The sequence below is a fragment of the Leiobunum rupestre genome, chromosome 10 (genome assembly GCF_980474605.1).
Source record: "Leiobunum rupestre chromosome 10, qqLeiRupe1.1.hap1, whole genome shotgun sequence".
Lineage (NCBI taxonomy): Eukaryota > Metazoa > Arthropoda > Arachnida > Opiliones > Sclerosomatidae > Leiobunum > Leiobunum rupestre.
The window spans coordinates 30,586,781-30,608,518 of NC_143393.1; the positions used below are offsets into that span (position 1 = coordinate 30,586,781).

A 21,738-nucleotide genomic window follows, 5' to 3' on the forward strand; every position below is an offset into this window, starting at 1 on the left:
TTAGAATTTAGTAATAAACTGAATTGTTTAAGTGGACCCTAATGGGTAGGTTTTAAAAACACGTAGGGGGGGGGGCTTTTTAGCGTTCAACCCTGGGCCCCACGTCAATTCGTTACGCCACTGCAACAAGGGAATTACGGGAAAACGTCAGAGACCAATCAATACGTGAAAGAAAGTCATTAAAAGCGTCATAGTTCCCTTTGTAGAAATTAGGTTTAGGTCTAAAAATGGGAGCCATACAAAGCAAAGCACAATTTAAGAAACTAATACCGTGGTCACTAGTACCCAAAGGAGAAAAAAAGATAAATGTTTGAAACCAGACCGGGGTCAGAGGAAAAAATTAAATAAAGAATATTTTCGCGGCACAGTGCACCGCCAGATCTAGTTGGGAAATTAACAAACTGGGAGAGGGAGGAATCAGTTATACAATCAAGAAAGAGTTTCGTTTGGGCACAGGCACCTACACGCGGAAAATTCTTAAGCCAGTCTATAGAGGGATAATTAAAGTCTCCTAAGAGTAATAAACTATAACGTTTCGCGTCACAATCAGAACAAAGAGCAGAGATTAAAGAAATAACATACGCGTGGTTGGGATAATGAGCATTATTTGAACAATATATAACGCAAATAACAATAGTTAAATCGGAGGTTACGACCTGGACCGCAACAGATTCGACACCATAGAGATCAGTGCCCATTGAACAGTCAATAGCAATATCATGAAAGTTAAAAGGCCGAACCCCATGAGGGCAACGAACACCCCCAATGGGGTCTTTAACACGATCGTGGAGAAACAGCAAGAAACCTGGTATGTTTAGTTCAACGCAAGAAATGACTTTGTTCCACCAAGTTTCGTTAATAGAGAAATTCTAAATTTTAGGACCAGCGAGTTAAGTTCATCAATTTTATAAGCCGATAAACCAGCAGCATTACAAAAGAGAGCATTAGAGACTCTAGGGGAAGTATCAGGGGGCAAACCTGAAGAAGGAGGAGAAAAACTAGCTATATGTTTTACTACGCTTTGTAATAAATATGACGTCATGAACTATTTGGGGCTTGGCCGACTTGTTTTTGGCGCGCATGGTTTTTGTCTTACTACTTGTCACTCACTCTCCTGCTTAGTGCGATAGCATACAGTTTTTTTTATACTACTAATAAAATAATTACTTTGTTCAAATAACAGTTGAATGCTTTATTGTAACCTATAAGCTGAATTTCCCTTACAAAACCTAAAACAGCGTCGGAGGTCCGAGGGTATAAAGAGGACAGTTGGTCCGTTAAACATTGAACGTAGGTGGGTCGACAAGGACGAAAGGCCACATGGGGATAGTTCAAAGTTGAGTTGGCTGGAGTTCCGAGAGCAGCGAGGGAAGGGGAACATCATGCACTGTATGAAGAGGCACCGTAGTAAGGAAATGATCCTGGTGAGTTCTGGAGAGGAGGTGGCGGAAAACGTGGGAAATCGGTATAGCCGGACGAAGCTATTAATACCACGCTGAGAGAGAAATCTAGCAACGTCAGCATGATCACCAGCGGAAGAGGATTCCCGGAATCCGAAGGGAAGTACGTTATGCCAGCGCGAAACGGCCAAGGCAGATTCACTGCAGGCAGTGTCAATGGCGGGAGAAATCATGGATGAAGACTTGGAAATCATTTCAGCCACTTTGGTCTTGGAGAACAATGTTGATTCCAGTTTTTTAAAAGAGTCCCGTTGAGTTAGAACAGGGATTAATTTACTTAAAACATCGTCAGCGATAGACGAGGCTTGTTGGTGAAGTAATGTAGTCAACGCTGCGTGGCGAGAGTCCAATTCAATCCTTACACTTGTAGTTTCGGCAGAAATCAAGACAGATAGGTTATTGATTTCAGTCTTGTTGGAATTTTCAACGACAGTAAATTTAGATTGGAGATCAACCACCGAGGAGTTACATCGGGAGATTTCATCATTAGTGCCGCGCAAAGTAGTTTCTAGTGCGAGGAGCCTGCTATTAGCAGATTGTTCTGAGTGGCGCAGGGATGTGTTATCCGATTTGAGGAGATCGAATTATTTCTGGAGCGTAGATTGAGTATGCTACCCTAAGCCTAAATTTAATTAAAGAAATATACTTGTATATAAATATGCTAGGTCTAACGCAGAAAAAGAATTCAAAACGAAATTGAAAAAATAGCGCGATAAAAAAATTTCATACAACTGCACGCATCAATTTTAAGCTTTCTTTCTGTGGTAACTCATAATTGCTTATCAGATCAAAGATTATAGGAACAATCAACTCTTAATGTTCTTTGTAATTTGTAACTAATAACTTTTCCGACTATTCCAACTATAGAAGATTACAGGGTGTTCCAAAATCCAAAAATAACCAGACAACTGATTAAAACCAGACAACTCTGAGAAGATGCATCACTGAATATTATATTAGTTATTAATATAGTTCTAGGTATCATACTAGAAATATTATTATGAGGCAATAGTACTTGTGGAAAAAATCCACATTTGTTTGCTCAAAAATTAAATAATTGAAAAAAATTTCACACCAAAAATAAATACATAAGAACTAATTGGAAAAACAAGGATAAGAGAAATGAACTTATTATAATGAGAGCAAAAATAATATAGACCTCTTACCCTAGATTTCAAAAACAGAGCTTTGCAATTACCCACTTCAGGCATAAGACCTTTAAAAAATCTGGCTTCATCACTTGCTGTAATAAGCTATAGTATGTTACCATCAGTGGCGTAACTAGGAACTCCGGCCCCCCCCCCCACGAAAAACAACTCGGGGCCCTTTTAAATAGCACCGATTTTAATCATAAACGTTTCCCCCCCCCCGCGCCGCGGGGTCTGCGGGAGCGCTATTTACGCCACTGGTTACCATCGTAAATTTTTCGGAGTTCCAGCTAGAAATGGGTAAATGCTGCTGATCCACCAGGCATACTGCCTCTATAAATGTAATGGAGTGATTACTCAAACAAAGTTCTTACCACACACTGCACTGAGCTGGGAATTTTTTACAATTTTGGCAAAAGAAACCACGATTTAAAGGTTTCTTGCAAGAAGCACACTGAGCTTGAATGACAGTAGATTGCTGGTTCAAACTATTAACAACTGGAATACAGCTCATTTGAATCACAGTGTTTGCAACATTCCACAGCTGGAACTGGTGTAAGAGATCTGTAAAGAAAAAGCTCTTAAACCTTAGAAATTCATTTAAGATAAATATGAAAAACAGTTGGGTACCATATTTAATAAAATAACCATAATTATTATGTAATGAAACAATCAATATTACCTATATATGAAGTTAGCCAGTGCTCTTGTATCACATCATCAATATTCTTCACAATTTTTTCACCTAACACAATTAGAGCAGACACAGCTGTTTGAACATCACCCTAAAAAAGAAATCCATATCAGGTCATTTGATGTTAAAATTGGATTCCCAAAGTTTCAGACTATCAATTAAATTACTTTTAAATTTATAATTTTCATTAGATTTTTGGGCAATTGTGGTTATTCAATTTTGCTATTATTTTTGTGACTAAGCCAACCAAAAATTTAAAAATGGGGTTGGATCTGAACCCAAAAAAAAGTAATAATAATTAGCTAGACTAACAAAATTTCCATTTGTGGTACTTAAAACTGTAGAGTAAGCTTTGAATTGAAATTTATTGAAATGCATAGTAGCACCTGATAGAAAATTTGGCGAAGGAAGGCCTCACTTTGAACTTAAAAAAAAAATAAAAAGTTGATAAATTTACCTTATCAGCAAAGAAAAATAACATTTCTTTTATTTTGTCTGAAGAATTCCAATCTGGAACTGCGAGAAGGGATGATGAAGTTAGGAACTTTGAATGTTCTTCAATATCACTGGAGGTTCCATTTTCACCATCTAGTTCTTCTTCGTCATAACTTGCAGGTGAACTTGGAACGTTTGCAATGTCTGATGGTGGCGAACAATCTCTAATTGCATGGCGAGGTTGAAAAGCCTCAGTTGGAAGATCCCAATCATGACCATTTTCCATTTGAGGTAATAGAGGATTAAATTCAAAAACTGCTAAATTATCAGTATCACCATCTCCAAAAAAGAAATCCCCTTGTACAGTGCTTGAACCCATACCTATTAAATAAAAAAAATTATATTAATTTTCATTGCAAATAATTAGAGCATTTTTGCTTAAAGGCAGACATGCAAAAATACAAGCTGCAGCAATGGGAAAATTAGGGGAAGCATTAATTTTTGCAAAAACAATACATTTATTGGAGGCACTGTTGTTATTCAACAAAATGTTGTAGTCCAGCTGTAGGCTTCTTAATCACTGTCAAAAATAGTTTATCTAACAATACCAAACCGAAACCTAATTTGAAAAAATTGTTTATTTTAAAATATTTTGAAATATAGATTGTAGATAAAATGTACTACACAATTTTTAGACATTGTATGCTTTCAAGTAATTAGATAGAAACTACCGTAATTAAAGAAAGGTCTGCTAATAAATGCTAAAGGATGAAATATAAAAATTTAGCTCCTCTTTTTTTTGAGCACCCTAGGTAACCCCTCCGGGGTGAAGTGAACTACAGCGGCCTCATTGAATTTTATATTAATTTTGGTTGCGCCTGATAGACCTTGTCACGAAGATGCCGAGGGTATTTTTTATTTTGGCCGCAAATTATTATTTATAATTGTTTAATTTAATTTTAAATTTCTAATTTTTGGGCATTTTCACGTGTTTTGTAGTATTTATTTCCGTCGTGTGTTCGCCGCATAGAAATCTCATAGGTAACTAGATAATAATCCTCCTTGGATCCGCTACTATAGCGGGAGATAGGTGACGTCATTCTCTCTGGTGACATTAAATTCTTGGCAGAACCACTCTTTGAGCTCTGATTGGCTGAGATCTGGCTATCGTCTGCCACGGCGTTTGGCCCATTTGCCAGTTACACGGCAGCATTCTAGTTACCTATGAGATTTCTATGGTTCGCCGACACCACAATTTCGGTGTCCTAACGAATTCCACGTGATATTCTATTTTTTTATAACATCAATTACAGTTGTTCATTTTCTCGGTGTTTTGTATTTTTGGGCCACAAAGTGATATTCCCGTACTTTATCAAATCTATTACAGTTTTTGTTCATTTTCTAGGTGTTTTCTATTTTTGGGCCACTTTTTTTCTGGTTGAGATTTAAAGTATATACTTGATGCGTAAGGTTTGGTACTGTCCTCTAGGTCGCGGCGTTATAGATGGCCCATCGCTTTTTTTAGTATGGAGTTGGGGAGGCGCTGCGCGCCCCCAGCGCTTGAGCGAAGTGAGTGCGCGGCGCCGTCAGGCGCCAATACGGGGAATCTCAAAGTGTGTCAGGCGCCAATACGGGGAGTTTACTAACGTCTTTTACGTGTTTTGGAAGTAATTATCTTCGTCGGAATGGGGCTGGGGCGTGTCAAAAAAGTGGTGTCGACGGATACACGACGAAAATATTTTTTAGAAAAACGTTACAAAACTCCTAAAATGACGCCTTTTTTAAAAGGTAAGTTGATTAAAAAAGTTATCATTTGCGGCCGCAAAAAAAATTGGTTTAGTAATCTACGCGTCAAAAAAAATACAAAAACACGGTAATTCCCTAAAATTACTAAATTTTTAAAATTAAGTTAATTAATTAAATTATCATTTGCGGCCCAAAAAAAATAATTTCGTAATCTACGCGTCAAGTGCTACAATCTCCGCCACAAAAAATACAAAAACACGGTAATTCCCTAAAATTACTAAATTTTTAAAATAAAGTTAATTAATTTAATTATAATTTGCGGCACAAAAAAAAATAGTTTCGTAATCTCCGCGTCAAGTCATGGAAAGCTACATTCTCCACCAAAAAAAAAACGAAATTACATGAGGCCGCTGTAGTGCAATTTTGCCCAATATTGGTAGGTAAATTAAGCAAACAGGTTAAACTGGCCCTACTCACAAGGCAGTACCTGAGGTGTTTACTGCCGATTTTGTTCAAAGTCGGACGTAATGTAGACCTATATGAGATATGAAATTTCCCAAATGTAGACGTTGCACTACCCTTTCGATTTGCCATGGCAACAGAAAATGTTTTTGACCACTTAAAACAAAAATAAGATTTTTTCCTTATTTTACCCAAAAATTCTTACAATTTTACCCCAAAAATGTACCAATTTAAATGAAATTTACCCAAATGTGGTCCAAATTACCCATTTTATGATTCTCAATTTTTTTTAAATTGAGATTTTTTTGTTTCAAGTGTTCAAAAACATTTTCGGTTGCCATATGGCAAATTGAATGGGTAGAGCAACGTCTCCTTTTGGGAAGTTTAATATCTCTACATTACGCCCGACTTCGAACAAAATCAGCCATAAACACCTCGGGTACTCTCCTTGTCAGTGGGACTGGTGGTTTGGAACTATCAGGGTTTGAGTTGGCGAAAAATAAAATTTAAAACTCCCTAAAACATTGTTGGTAGAACAAGTTCCATATCTCTTAGGGAGAAGACTCAGTCTGTTTATGTTAATATTACATTAATAGATCACGTACCCTGTCACCATCTCCAAAAAATTACCTTGGATAAACCACATAAGAAGATATACCCACATACATATTCAAATTATAATCACCAGTTAACATTAACCATTGGCCAAATTCTTAGGTTTCCGCTCAAAGAGATGACGATAGCTTTAGGGGTTAATACATGGGAACCAGATAATACAGTGGACTTCATTTGAAATCAGAGCACACTTTGTATACTTACCTCGAATCTATAGCATGGTCTAATTTGGATTAGAAGCCTAATTAGGCAACATTTCTATTAAAGCAAAGCCAGGAAGTGAAAAACTAATACAATGACTGTTTTTCATGGTGAAAAGCCAAAGGAAACATGGCACATTTCATAGCTAGAAACCAACACTGTCAGTTTCATATATTGTCTTTTGTTTTTATCCAATTTTATAATCTTCAAATATGTCAAGTATGTATAGTATAATATAGCACAGCGATATAAGCACTTTTTTTTTAATTTATGTAAAAAAAGTACACGAATAAACAAAAACAAAAATGGTTTTGGGGAAAAAGAAAAAATTAAAACAAAAAACTTGCCAGTATTTACTCGTCCAATACTAAATAGACTACTGGTGCCCTGATAATGTGTTGTCCTCTTTTCTAAAAGTCAAAATAATTTGAAATCTAACTAGGATACTGCTACAAGTAGTAGACCACCTAATTTTTTTTTTCCAAAATTTATGCCATCCGAATCAATTAGAGCTATTAAGTTAAAAAATAAAATGAGGTGCCCCTAATAGGTTTATCATTTTTATGGTAACAATATCAAGAGCCAGATATTCTGGCAAGTCTCTACAGAAAGTTGGAGTTAGTACAGTTATTCTATTCTGGTTAGGTTGTATCAGAAACCAGGATTTCATATCTCTACTTGGAATGCTTATCGCGGCAGATTTTCGTCTCGACTGAGTTTTTTTGACGTCACTATCACTATGTTAACTTAACAAACAACAACGTGAGAGGAGAGTTTGTTGTAGATGGGTTCAATAAATATAACTTCTTTATGAATAATGAGTAGTTTATTTATTTAATTAGTTAAATTAGGCATAGTTAATAATATACATTTTACATACAGTAGAGTGAACGATATAATGGCTTGGTCAGGAGTAAGACCACAAAAGAAAAATAAGAAAGGGGACGCTATGATTTTTACAGGGTTGCCAACCACTAATACTAAATATTTCCCCAATGACGTTATGGCATAGATATATTAACATTATCACACTCCCCCTCTATGACATATCAATTTGAAGTCAAATTCGTAAATTTAATAGTGTTAAACAATGACGGAAAAGAGATTTAGTTAAGGTTTTCGTAAAAAATCTGCAGCATTGTCAACTGATCTCACATAACTCACATTACATATCTTGTCATCAAATACTTTTTCACAGATGAATCGATACCGAATGTCGATATGTTTTGAACGGTGATTCTCACGGTTATTTTTAGCAAGGGCAATAGCCGATTGATTGTCACACAATACCAAAGGTTTAGTACAATTTATATTAAAATCTTTAAGATTATTAAGAATTGGCTCGAGCCATAACAGTTCAGTTAGTGCATATGTTAGCGCTACATATTCAGCCTCAGCTGTCGACTGTGCAATAGATTGTTGTTGTACCGATCTCCATGAAATTGGTGTTGAACCCATGTAGACCACAAATCCGCAATGAGAGTGTCTACTGTCTATATCCGCACCCCAATCGCTGTCACTATAGAGAATCAGTTGCGGATTATCAATATGATTATAAATCAGTCCGTAGTTTGCTGTATTCAGTACATATCGCAACAGTTGTTGCAACCGAAACCAATGAACACGACCAGGGTTAGCATTAAATTGTGATAATTTGATGACTGAATAGAGAATGTCTGGCCGAGTGCGTTGCGCTATAAATAATAAACATCCAATAAGTGCTCGATAAGGAATGTCTTGCATATCTCTTTTGTCTTCTTCTGTCGTTGGACAGTCCTTCTTTGTTAAAACCGTATTCTGTACCATCGGTAGACTGATGGACTTAAATTCCGTAATACCAAATCGTTTGCCGACGTCATTGATGTACTCAGTCTGATGCATTTTTAGTGTCCCATCATCTCGGAAGTCAAACATGACCCCAAGTAATTTCTTGAGTGGACCAAGATGTTTCAATGAATACTTTGTTGATAATAACTTGTATGCGTCCTGTATCCCTCCTGCGGTTTTAGCGAGAACAACAAGGTCGTCAACATAAACTAAAACTATCAAGCTGAGGGGTTTAAAGTAAACGCAATTCGTGCCATACAGTTTGAAGAAACCCAGTTCCTTGAAACTATTGTCCAGTTCTTTAAACCATTGCCGGCCACTTTGAGGTAAACCATAGAGCGCCCTTTTTAATTTCAAGCAATTGTGAACTGGATCTACTTTTTCATACCCCGGAATCTGTCGCATGTATACATTGTCTTCCAATGTCCCATATAGATATGCGTTAGTAACGTCCATATGTCCATGTGCCCAACCGAAACAAACCACGAACAGTGATATAAAGAGACGTATGAGTGAAAAATTTATGACGGGTGAAAATGCCTCTTCATAGTCTATACCAGGGATCTGGCCATATCCCTGGGCTACTATGCGTGCCTTAAAGCGAATTATTTCTCCTACCGAATTCTTCTTCAGGGCATACACCCATCGACATCCAATAATTCTCTCATTTGGTTTTTGAACCACTTCTGTCACTTGCCTGTCTTCTAACACCTCCATTTCTTTGTCCATCGCTTGCTTCCACTCGCGGTGTTGTGGTGAATGTATCGCTTCATCATACGACTGTGGTATCTTGACCTCAGTACAATGAGATTCGAAAATTTCAGATACATCCTGTTCTGTTATAGAAGTGATCAGTGAAGATGGTGTCAGTGTCTCCCTTGTGGAGAAATCAAACCCAAATCGTAATTCAGGTTCTTTTCCTCAAGATATTTCCGCACATCTGGTTTTGATCGCATTTGTACTCCATCCGGATCGTAATAATATATGTCTTTGCGACCAGCTGTTGCTCCGGTTTTTCGTGTTCTCAGTTGTCTTGTCCAACCGACTGGTAGACCGATAACCTCTTGAGTGTCGGGTCGTACAAAATTTGGTGGTCCAGCCGTTTCGTCACGCAGGATTTCCATTTGTATAGGTTCTGTTGCCTGAGCCATTTCCTGAGGTGGGTTGTCTTCAGTAATATCGTGTGTCGGTGTTGTGACTTCTCCACCAACACTCTCTTCCGCTGCCCAAAACATGACTTCTCTATCGTGATGAGCCACACTGACATTCTCCACCCCCAGTTTATGTTCTGCGAACTTGACGTGCTTTGTCTCCTTCACTTCGTTGGTATCTGGGAACCATATTCTGTACCCGTGTGTGTTCTTGGCGTAACCAACAAGTATACCTAGTTTTGCTCGACCATGCAGTTTGCTCTGTTGACGCTGTGATGGAATATGCATAAATACCAGACAACCTATGCGTCTCAGGAACCTTGCACTCGGTTTCTTTTCGCACCATAATTCAAGGGGCACGGTCTTTCCTAGTTTGGCATGTCAGGTACGGTTTCGGAGAACAACCGCAGTATAAAGTAACTCACCCCATAACGAATGAGGTAATTTACTGTCGTCCAGTAGCGCCCGGATTATAAATCAGTCCGTAGTTTGCTGTATTCAGTACATATCGCAACAGTTGTTGCAACCGAAACCAATGAACACGACCAGGGTTAGCATTAAATTGTGATAATTTGATGACTGAATAGAGAATGTCTGGCCGAGTGCGTTGCGCTATAAATAATAAACATCCAATAAGTGCTCGATAAGGAATGTCTTGCATATCTCTTTTGTCTTCTTCTGTCGTTGGACAGTCCTTCTTTGTTAAAACCGTATTCTGTACCATCGGTAGACTGATGGACTTAAATTCCGTAATACCAAATCGTTTGCCGACGTCATTGATGTACTCAGTCTGATGCATTTTTAGTGTCCCATCATCTCGGAAGTCAAACATGACCCCAAGTAATTTCTTGAGTGGACCAAGATGTTTCAATGAATACTTTGTTGATAATAACTTGTATGCGTCCTGTATCCCTCCTGCGGTTTTAGCGAGAACAACAAGGTCGTCAACATAAACTAAAACTATCAAGCTGAGGGGTTTAAAGTAAACGCAATTCGTGCCATACAGTTTGAAGAAACCCAGTTCCTTGAAACTATTGTCCAGTTCTTTAAACCATTGCCGGCCACTTTGAGGTAAACCATAGAGCGCCCTTTTTAATTTCAAGCAATTGTGAACTGGATCTACTTTTTCATACCCCGGAATCTGTCGCATGTATACATTGTCTTCCAATGTCCCATATAGATATGCGTTAGTAACGTCCATATGTCCATGTGCCCAACCGAAACAAACCACGAACAGTGATATAAAGAGACGTATGAGTGAAAAATTTATGACGGGTGAAAATGCCTCTTCATAGTCTATACCAGGGATCTGGCCATATCCCTGGGCTACTATGCGTGCCTTAAAGCGAATTATTTCTCCTACCGAATTCTTCTTCAGGGCATACACCCATCGACATCCAATAATTCTCTCATTTGGTTTTTGAACCACTTCTGTCACTTGCCTGTCTTCTAACACCTCCATTTCTTTGTCCATCGCTTGCTTCCACTCGCGGTGTTGTGGTGAATGTATCGCTTCATCATACGACTGTGGTATCTTGACCTCAGTACAATGAGATTCGAAAATTTCAGATACATCCTGTTCTGTTATAGAAGTGATCAGTGAAGATGGTGTCAGTGTCTCCCTTGTGGAGAAATCAAACCCAAATCGTAATTCAGGTTCTTTTCCTCAAGATATTTCCGCACATCTGGTTTTGATCGCATTTGTACTCCATCCGGATCGTAATAATATATGTCTTTGCGACCAGCTGTTGCTCCGGTTTTTCGTGTTCTCAGTTGTCTTGTCCAACCGACTGGTAGACCGATAACCTCTTGAGTGTCGGGTCGTACAAAATTTGGTGGTCCAGCCGTTTCGTCACGCAGGATTTCCATTTGTATAGGTTCTGTTGCCTGAGCCATTTCCTGAGGTGGGTTGTCTTCAGTAATATCGTGTGTCGGTGTTGTGACTTCTCCACCAACACTCTCTTCCGCTGCCCAAAACATGACTTCTCTATCGTGATGAGCCACACTGACATTCTCCACCCCCAGTTTATGTTCTGCGAACTTGACGTGCTTTGTCTCCTTCACTTCGTTGGTATCTGGGAACCATATTCTGTACCCGTGTGTGTTCTTGGCGTAACCAACAAGTATACCTAGTTTTGCTCGACCATGCAGTTTGCTCTGTTGACGCTGTGATGGAATATGCATAAATACCAGACAACCTATGCGTCTCAGGAACCTTGCACTCGGTTTCTTTTCCCACCATAATTCAAGGGGCACGGTCTTTCCTAGTTTGGCATGTCAGGTACGGTTTCGGAGAACAACCGCAGTATAAAATAACTCACCCCATAACGAATGAGGTAATTTACTGTCGTCCAGTAGCGCCCGGACTGTATTCAAGTGTTCTATTCAAGCGTTCGGCTACGCCATTCATTTGCGGCGAATAAACATTGGTACGCTCATGCTTAATACCATTTTCGTTGCAATATTTGGTAAACTGACCTGAACAATACTCCATACCATTGTCAGTTCGCAGGGCTTTAATGGTTCTCCTAGTCTGTTTTTCGACATCTGCCTTATACACCTTGAAAATATCAAAGACCTCACTTTTATTTTTCATAGTATAAAGTTTCATATAACGACTGTTGTCATCAATAAAAGTGACATAATATCTAGCTCCCCCTATCGAGGGAATCGGAGCTGGCCCCCAGACATCAGAATGGACCAATTCTAATATCTCTTTACTACGTATAGTCTTCATAGGTGGATACGTACTACGTGTACTCTTCGCTATTTGACATGATATACAAACATCCAAACTCCCTGTTTTACAGTCCAGCCCCTCTAACATTTGGTGTGCAATCATGAAATTCATATCTTCTTCATTAATGTGGCCGAGACGCTTGTGCCACAGATCTCGACCTCCTATAATATAATCATAAACAGACGATGTATGAGTTTCGAGAACTGAGTCTTTTTCCTCTGTTTCCTGTCCTTGTTCCAGTACGTGCGCTTTGACTGTATAGAAATTGTCTTTTGATAGTTGTGCCTTAAAAGCTAAGTTCCCTTTAGGAAAATAGACAGTGATACAGGCATGTTCTACGATGGCTTTGTAACCAGCCTGGTCTAACAATCTTCAAGAGAGTAAATTACGGTGCATCCCCGGTGTATATATAACACCCTTTAACTGGAAAATGTTACCTCCATCCTCATCCATCTTCAACCAAATATCTCCCTGGCCTTCCACTCTCGATTTGCCTTCACCCACGATTGCGTCTGTATTCAATTCTGAATAGTTTTCAAACCAGTGCCGTTGGTTACAAAAATGGTGAGTGGCTGCAGTGTCAATGATCCAATTACTTGACATCGTCGTAGTTGACATAAATGCTGAAGCAATAAAAGCTCCTCTTTCGGGTTTCTTTGGGTCTTTATTTTGCGATTGTTGCGTTGCCTTCTTTCAACATTGACTTTCCCGATGACCCCATACATGGCAGAAATGACATTTCCCTTTGAAATATCTATTATCTTTTGTCTTCCCATCTGCCCGTTGATTACGTATCTGCACGGCATATGCATTCGCTGCTTGCACCACCGTCGCTCCTTTTAGAGTTGTTTGACGACCATATTCTGCAGTCAATTGATTTCTGATAGTAGTAGAGACAAACTTCGTGTCATCAGCATCGTAGATGATAGACACCAGACTCTGATAAGTTTCCGGCAATGACCCAATGAGTTGGTATGAAACATCTTTATCGGTTACTGTTTCGCCAGCCTCCTCTAACTGTCTCTTGGCATAATTGATACGTCCTATGAAGGCCGGCATACATTCTCCTTCTTCATATTCTATGTTATAGAAAAGTTTCCTTAGTGTCCCAATGCGGGCACGAGATGATGGTTCATACGCCTTTCGTAGGGCTTCCCACATCCCTTCGGGTGTTGTCTCGCCATCAACTATACTCCTCACAGTGGGGTTTAAACCAAGCCCAATAGTGGCATACGCCTTTGATTTTCGAAGGTTATAGGCAGGTGGGACTTCAGTTTGGTTTACTATCTCCCATACACCTTGCCCTCTAAGAACCATCTCCATTTCATAGCGCCGATTTCTGTAGTTACTTGAGTCTAATTTCTCAACTTGGCCTTGAAACGATACTGCTCCTCCATCCGCCATTATGTCGATGACGTTCAATGCTAAGCCTAATTTAACCCTAATTCGATCCCCAGCAGAGATGCCATTTGTTGTAGATGGGTTCAATAAATATAACTTCTTTATGAATAATGAGTAGTTTATTTATTTAATTAGTTAAATTAGGCATAGTTAATAATATACATTTTACATACAGTAGAGTGAACGATATAATGGCTTGGTCAGGACATGGGCCAAATAATGATAAATCATTATTTGGCCCATGGTCAGGAGTAAGACCACAAAAGAAAAATAAGAAAGGGGACGCTATGATTTTTACAGGGTTGCCAACCACTAATACTAAATATTTCCCCAATGACGTTATGGCATAGATATATTAACATTATCACAGAGTTAACAAATGGAAATTTTTCTCCCATAGGCCGTCAGAGTGATCTTACCATACACGATACGGCAGGATAAGCATTCCAAGTAGAGGTATGGATTCCTGCAGAAACTTATTGCAAGAAAAACATTTATTTGGGTGGAAAACAAAGATAATAAAAAATTTTAGAAAATAATTTTGTTTTCTTTATGCGTATATATATATGTCTGATTGCATGTTTTGATGGTAGATTACCTAATTTCATGTTTTCAGGCCCTGAAAAAGTCTACAAGCCCGGTACAATAAAGGCCCATAACATTGTCATTCACCAGCATACCCCCCTTTAGAAATATCAGTTCAAAAGGACCACAAAAACATTTTGTACTGAGTCCCAAAAGTCTCTGCACTGTCCTGGATATTTTTGCTGTGTGGAGTTCTGTTGGTTGACTTATGGTTTGAAAAAAGACTGCAGTAGCCTCTATTATGGAAGTGGTTTTTTTGCTTCTGTCATTCATATGATTGGTCCAATTAAGATTCTGGAACTAACTTATATCATACCAAATTAATTACCGCAAACCCTTCAATGAACACAAAAGTTGTATAATACACCCCACCTCTTAAGTTTCTATATTTCTTCAATAACTGGTGCCCAATATATTTCCAATCAAAAATTATTTGAGATATTGGCACAAGTAACTTGGAACTAATGGTTTACTTAATTTTCCAAAAGTTTCCCAATTGCATTCCAATAGACAAAGGTCCATTAGATTAAAATTAATGGAAAAATAGTAAAATATTAAAGGGGCACCTCAAACTCGGGTAGTTTCATGCTGTTTATCAAATAACAAAGAACTAGGCAGAGGCGTGCCGAGGGTATATGGTGCCTGGTTTAAAATTTTATAAATACAAAAAAATATATAAATAGCTTTGATATTTTAAAGATAGGAGTGTTTTTAGCACCCACCTACATGAAGGACAGCTTGGCGCCCAGTTCAAAATGTACCCCCTGAACCCGGGTCGGTACGCCTCTGGAACTAGGTACATTATTAAAAGACCTAGTAAAAGAAGGAAAAACATTCACATTACCACTAACTATATTTGTAAGAGTACGATTATGATCTTCATCGCTATAATCAGAGTCATCCTCTGTGGCACCAGGAGTTTCACCAGGAACAGACACTGTACTTGTTGGTTGTCTGTCATTACTGCTAGGAGCCCCACTAACATGTCGACTCCCTCTATGCATTGTATTGCCACTGTTGTGCCTACTAGAATGGTGATTACTTCCATCATGAGATGTGTCAATTCCTAAGAGTAAATAAAATATACAAAAATATACTTGAAAAAATACTCTTTTTATACCATTACTATACTAGAATGCTTTTAAAACTGTTGATTATACCGATTTAAAAAAAAAGGTGCTTACTACCCTGTTGCACAGCCAGTCGTTTTAGAGTTGGGTTGTAGTAAAAGGTTGGTTTTAGTTCCAGGACCGAAAACTGACTTTAAAAGTCTTTAACGTTATAGCAAACTAAAATCATGCAGTATCAACGTATTTAGGACTTTTTAGAGTCAATTTGCCGAAACAAAGCCGACTTTAATTTGAAGTCTTTTTGCAGACTTTAAAAGGGCTTAATTTTTAAAAATGCACCATCTACTACTGCAGTGCCATCTATGGTCCCGTTTCGTAACTATCAACCCTCTAATATTTTTAATTTTAATTCGTTTTATGGTTTGATAGTGGTTGAATAGTCGTTTTCAGATCCACAACTATTTAGTGTTGGGATGCTGACGCTTCTGTTCTAGAGTTCGATTTTCGTTCAACGACCAGAAACCAACCTAATAAGTCCTATCATAGCAAGTATTTAGAGTCCGAACAATGACCTTAAATTGTAATAACTATCCTGACTTGAAATAGACATTACACATTTTTAACCCGACAAATGGTTGACTTATATCTGAGTTTATTTGCCACTTAATCTCGCAAAACTGAAAATTTGCGATTTAATAAAAACAATTTAAATATTTTTTTAAATAACTTTTTTTCTATACTCAATTTTTTCGAAAAAGATGCGATATTCTGTCTGAAAAAGGTTTGCTTTTATAAAAAGCTCTCAACTAGAGTAGGTCACATTCATGTAATTAAATATGTTACGGAGAGATATTGTTAATTATTATTATTATTAATAATGAAGATTTCTATCGTGATAAACTTGAAATACAAGTTTCAAATTTCTGTAGTGTACCATATAAGGTTGTTTTAGGGTCTGATGGTCCGTTTTACAATTTGAAAAAGACTTAACCATTCCAAACTCATGCTGTCTTTATATGTTATGTATAGGGTAATCTAAATTTACAACTATAAGTGGTCATATTTCAGTTGGCTCAATGTCGTTCGGTAGTCAGTCATGCTTCTTTTTAAAGCCAGTTAATGATCAGACTTTTAAGGTCAACCGACCAGGGGTCCAATTCTATAACTTTCCTTATGATTCGTAACGTTCAAAAATTGTCCTTAAGATTTAAATTATCCTTTTACTCAAAAAATTTTGTACTCTACTCTTATTCTTGAGACAAATTGTCCTTAAGTCCTTTATTTGGCTCATATTTCAAGATGGCCGCCCTGATAAATATTAAACATTTACATTTGGCTGTTGTATCAAATGTCAAAAAGCACCTTAGAGTGAATTTTAGTGAAAAAGAATAAAAATAATTTGATATCATTAATTAATGACTACTCTCATTTCGCGCTCTCAGGTGCTCCGAGATCGCCCAAAACCGGTCTGCCAATTTTGACAGATCAACGAATCAAGATCAAGATCGCAGCAAATTTTAGCATGTTCCTTTTAGATTTTTTGGCAAAATGGCAGACCAAGACGTGAAAATTCAAATTACTAGCAGATGAAAAAAAACAAAGCGCGGGAATATGTAGTTAAGTTTTTGATTTTCTCCTCACAGATCATAATGAAAGGATTCCCCATAAGGAGAATGGTACAAAAATTAATTGTCCTTAGCTTATCCTTGAGATAAAAATAAGGATTGGTCTTTATGTAAAGAATCCTTATTTTTAAGGAGACTTGTAAAATGAAATCTCAGTTTACCCCGAGGGCATATGTCAACCGGAATAAATCTTATTTGTTGACTTTGCCGTTAGACGGGTATTTTCAATGTCAGGCCAGCCCTGTCGTGCTACAGGGACAAGACTGAAAATACTTACACTGGTGTATCGGATCCAAAAGAGAAAGGCAATATAATTTTTTTTAGTTCAGTTAACATTTTTGAGGGAATGTGTTTGAAAAAGAATTACTCATCACATATTGGTTAGCATACCCTGGTCAGGCTTGTACTGTACACTGTTTGAGATGTAATCGGATAGTAAATACGTATAGTGATAAAAATTAATGTTGGTCAAAGAGTATCTTAACAAAACGGCGACGAAGCCCATGCAGTCTGTCTTGTGAATAGCTCTCAGTAAAGCTTTTGCGTGTGAAGAATAGTAACTGTCACACTTATGGTATAAGTAAAAAGCCTATGGGACTGCATGATATAGTTACAATTTTTTTGTTTTATATTCAGCTTTAGGAAAACATTATAGCAGGACATCTTCAAGAATATTAGTTGTTTTCTAATACTCGTGTAAACTACTTTCCAATGAAAGCTTTTTAAAAATAACTAGTTTTAAGTATAGTATTGAAACATTTTAGCAGGTTGTGTTTCTGTAGCTTAGGAAAAGGTTCTCAGTAACATTTAGATTTTAGGTCTCGTTTTAAATATTGCCTCAATTGCTCCAGGGTATGCACAAGAATAATCAAACATGATCTCTACTTATAAACTTAAGAAGTTCAACCCCACAAAAATCTAGCTGATTATCCAATGTCCCCACCTGTTCCACCGCAATACTGTTTATGTTACTTCAATTAGGGGGAAATTCATACATCAATTGTTTCACCACTCTACAACCCTGTCGCGTTTTTATATGTTTATCTCTAGTTCAATGTTGGTTCTCATCTTTTTTCCTTTATATGATATTTATGGATTTCACACCTATAGTACCTATGGTTAGAATGTAAATAAATAATTTAATAAAATAAAAGTTTGTATGAGATTTTGTAAAAAAAATTACAAAAGTGAGGATCAATCAATAACTCTTTTTATGTCTTCATCACTAGACCATGTACTGTAGAAAAACGTTCATTTCAATGTGTAAAAATGCAATTTGCCATAAACAAATTGTTAATATTTTAACTATGACTTGATTTAGTTTGATTCTGATATGGGTAATTACAAGAAATACCTTTTTCTCCATTGCTAGACCACAGTGCTTCTCCAATTGAAGGGTTATTTAAAGTGAGAATGCTGTTCAATTGGTAGTGCACTTTCAGTAATTTCCAGAACTGAGCAACATCAACTCTTCCCAGATCGGAAGCAACTGAAGCATTAATATCACATAGCTCTCCAAAGGGTTTGCTGTGAAGGACATATCTCTTAGCTGTTCTGATAAAACATTCCTGTATGAAAAGATTATCAATGTACATAGCATGATAATTATAGTATTAAGCTTTAGTCATGCTCAATAAAACCATATTTTTAATCTACATCCTGTGGTAATTCGTTACTGGCGTTTTTTTATGAGTGACTCCCAAAAAATTCATGTTGACAATGACCATCAATAAAATAGGCAACTCACATTGCTCATTAGATATTTCCAAAACCGTTTTGTTCATTGTGATATTCAATGGCTGTTATTGTTACGTCATCTCAGCAACCTCTGAGGTGACTATTATAAGAAACAGGGAATCTGTTTCGCAAATAGGTTAAACTTAATAGTGTCTGTTCCAACCACCGCTGGTGACATTAGCTGTACCATTGTGCACAGTGCAATGCATGTCAATGACATCAGGACACCACCCACATTTCACTTTTTTTATTATAAAGTGTCAAGTGAAATGGTATATAGGGATTTTTTTGTTTAAAGAATTGTGATTTTGATAGACATCTAGGTGAGTAATACTAATGGTTTTGGGATTTCCATCCCTCCATCTTTTAAGCAGTTTAATTTTTAAGTGAATTTCCCAAAAACGGTTAGGGGGAATTGATACATCAAGTATGAAAATATCTCTTGATCACTATACCGATTGGGGCCCTCATATCTCTGAACCCTTTGAGAAATCTAAACGACACACCTTTAGCTAGATAGTAAACAGCATTTGTGGAAGGCCCGTACATGAGGGGACGCCAGGGGATGCTCATCGCCCCCAATTACTGACTAAGCTTGATCATCCCCAACTCAAAGGAAAATATTAAGGCAATTTCTGCTAATTTCTTGAGTGATCGTTTTTAGGATAAAGTATTTGAGCATTCCCGAGTTTTGGTGGTTGGATACGGACTTGATAAGTGGTCACAAATTTAAATATAGCTAATATTGGCCAAGTTCATAAAATATATATCTTTGATGATGTGTAACTATAATATTACAGCTTGGTTGACTTGTTTCACGAATAAGAAAAATAACTGAATCTCACTCAGATCAATAGATGCATCGCCGATTAACTGATTAACATTGTGTATAGATGATATGCTACTAAGCATTTTTTTTGACTGATTTAAAGCATGGCAAGTCAAAATGACAGACATGCTTACCAATATAGATTTATAAACTTACACTTTCAAGTTCACAATTAGAAAAGGTCATCACATGACTGACTGCAGATCTGAACTGTTCTCCAAGGTTGGATGATTTTCGGAAGAATATAGGTAATCTTGTGGATGAATAATTAGGAATTTTATGAGGAACTATATTATCAGAAATAATTCGATCACTGACAGCATATAATATATCAGTGTTTTTGTTCAAGTTTAAGCCAACTGGAATAGCATGATCAGCTGGTCTCACTGCATCCCTAAACACATGCTGATAGAGTGTGCAATCCTTGCTAGTTGAAAGTAAAATATGAGGATCATTTCTCCATGCAAACCCTGTAAAAAATATAGTACCAAAATGCTGTTATTCTATTTTTAAAAGAGAGGTAATAAAAAATATATGTAACTTAATATAGTTTTGAACTGAAATATTTTAAGTCTATATCGAATGATCAACTCCCTGTATAGAGCACAGTATTTTGTCTGTACTTATTGTGTTGTGCCTAAGAGACATGTAATTTAGCTTTTGATTGGCTTTTGAGAGATCTCATCAAGTTGAACACACCAAAAAACATATTTATGAGCTATGATTGTTTTATTGCCATAATTTGGTAACAAGGCTCATGCATTTTTATTTAGGGAGCCCGCACAAAATCGCTCGAGCCCATTTACGCTAAAATATCAAGACGCGCGTGAAATTTAATAAGATATAAATAGAGTTTATGCTAGCGTCTATAGCGGATATACCTCGATCATTATAAAATAATTCAATTAATTAAAGTTGTTTTGCCAACCATAACCATCGAAAACCAAAGTCAGGGTACCATATGAGATAGCATACCAAATGTTGTTGACCTAAGTTGAAAACTCTCGATTTCTATAGCGGACAAACATATATACATATACAAACAAACAAACATTCATCTTTACATATTAGATTGCGAAAAAAATTTCAGCATAAGTTAGAAAAATATCACAGGTAAGCTCATGACCATCACATAGAATTTGTGGAAGGGTGGCAGACTAAAACATAAGAACAAAATTTCTTACCAGTGGCAACATCTTTGTGCTCGTTAAATGAGGCAAATGGAATATAAGGACGTCTAATGTCCCATGTGTTTATACTGAAATCAACAACCAGAGAGCTACTCGCAATATTCCATTTTCTTTGGGGTCTCCACTTAATATGTGCAACAGATGCAATAGTCTGAATGCAATGATCTAGAGTAGGTTTAATTGCCACATCCCACACCTATTTAAATAAAAATGGAAATTTTAAGTTGGCCAGATGTTTCTGTCCAATATTTATCATTTTATATCTGGTGATATCACATAAATACAGTGGCGGCGGAATAGGGGGGTACAGGGGTACATTGTACCCCCCAGATTCCACAAGGGGGTACAATGTATGTATTTGTATCCCCCAAATTGCACTCTGAAAAATATCATTTTCTAAATGCATAATGATTGTATAAAATTTTGGTTATGGAGAAACCAAATAAGCGAAACTTTTGGAGTCTAGGCAGCTCGATGTACCATTACTTCTTGGCATAAATGAAATCATTCAACGAGCTTAATACGAACTTCGTATTTTGATGATACAAACGTCTATTTGAAATTGGCAATATTAACAAACTGATTTTTTGTTTAACACTGAATACACGAAGAAAGAAAAAATAATTATATCATACAGATTATACACTCTTTTTTTTGGGGAATTTTGCTGGGCGCTTTCATGTGGAGTTTACCCCCCTTAACCCCCATTCTCAATATCCTGGGACCAAAGATCAGAGCCTAGACCCCCCACCGGTGGTTCCAGGTAATGGCAGACTAGCGGGCGGCCAAAAAGAGGGGTCGAAAAGGCCGCGAAAAAGAGTG

The 21,738-nt window shown here is 37.3% G+C and overlaps 1 protein-coding gene across 5 annotated transcripts in view; it reads right to left on the minus strand.

Annotated features, from left to right (window-relative positions):
• Wdr24 (WD repeat domain 24) overlaps positions 1 to 21,738 on the minus strand; it is a 50,729-nt gene that overhangs the window by 8,228 nt on the left and 20,763 nt on the right. For 4 of the 5 annotated variants that reach the window (XM_090162048.1, XM_090162051.1, XM_090162049.1 and 1 more), the window contains exons 6-13: positions 20,911 to 21,112; positions 19,883 to 20,196; positions 18,515 to 18,728; positions 15,310 to 15,531; positions 7,109 to 7,171; positions 3,760 to 4,118; positions 3,291 to 3,393; positions 2,983 to 3,172 (exon numbers count right to left, since the gene is read on the minus strand). In XM_090162048.1, the coding sequence (XP_090018174.1) occupies positions 2,983 to 3,172; positions 3,291 to 3,393; positions 3,760 to 4,118; positions 7,109 to 7,171; positions 15,310 to 15,531; positions 18,515 to 18,728; positions 19,883 to 20,196; positions 20,911 to 21,112 (1,667 nt within the window). The remainder of the gene's footprint in view (positions 1 to 2,982; positions 3,173 to 3,290; positions 3,394 to 3,759; positions 4,119 to 7,108; positions 7,172 to 15,309; positions 15,532 to 18,514; positions 18,729 to 19,882; positions 20,197 to 20,910; positions 21,113 to 21,738) is intronic. The other variant, XM_090162052.1, reaches the window with a different exon arrangement.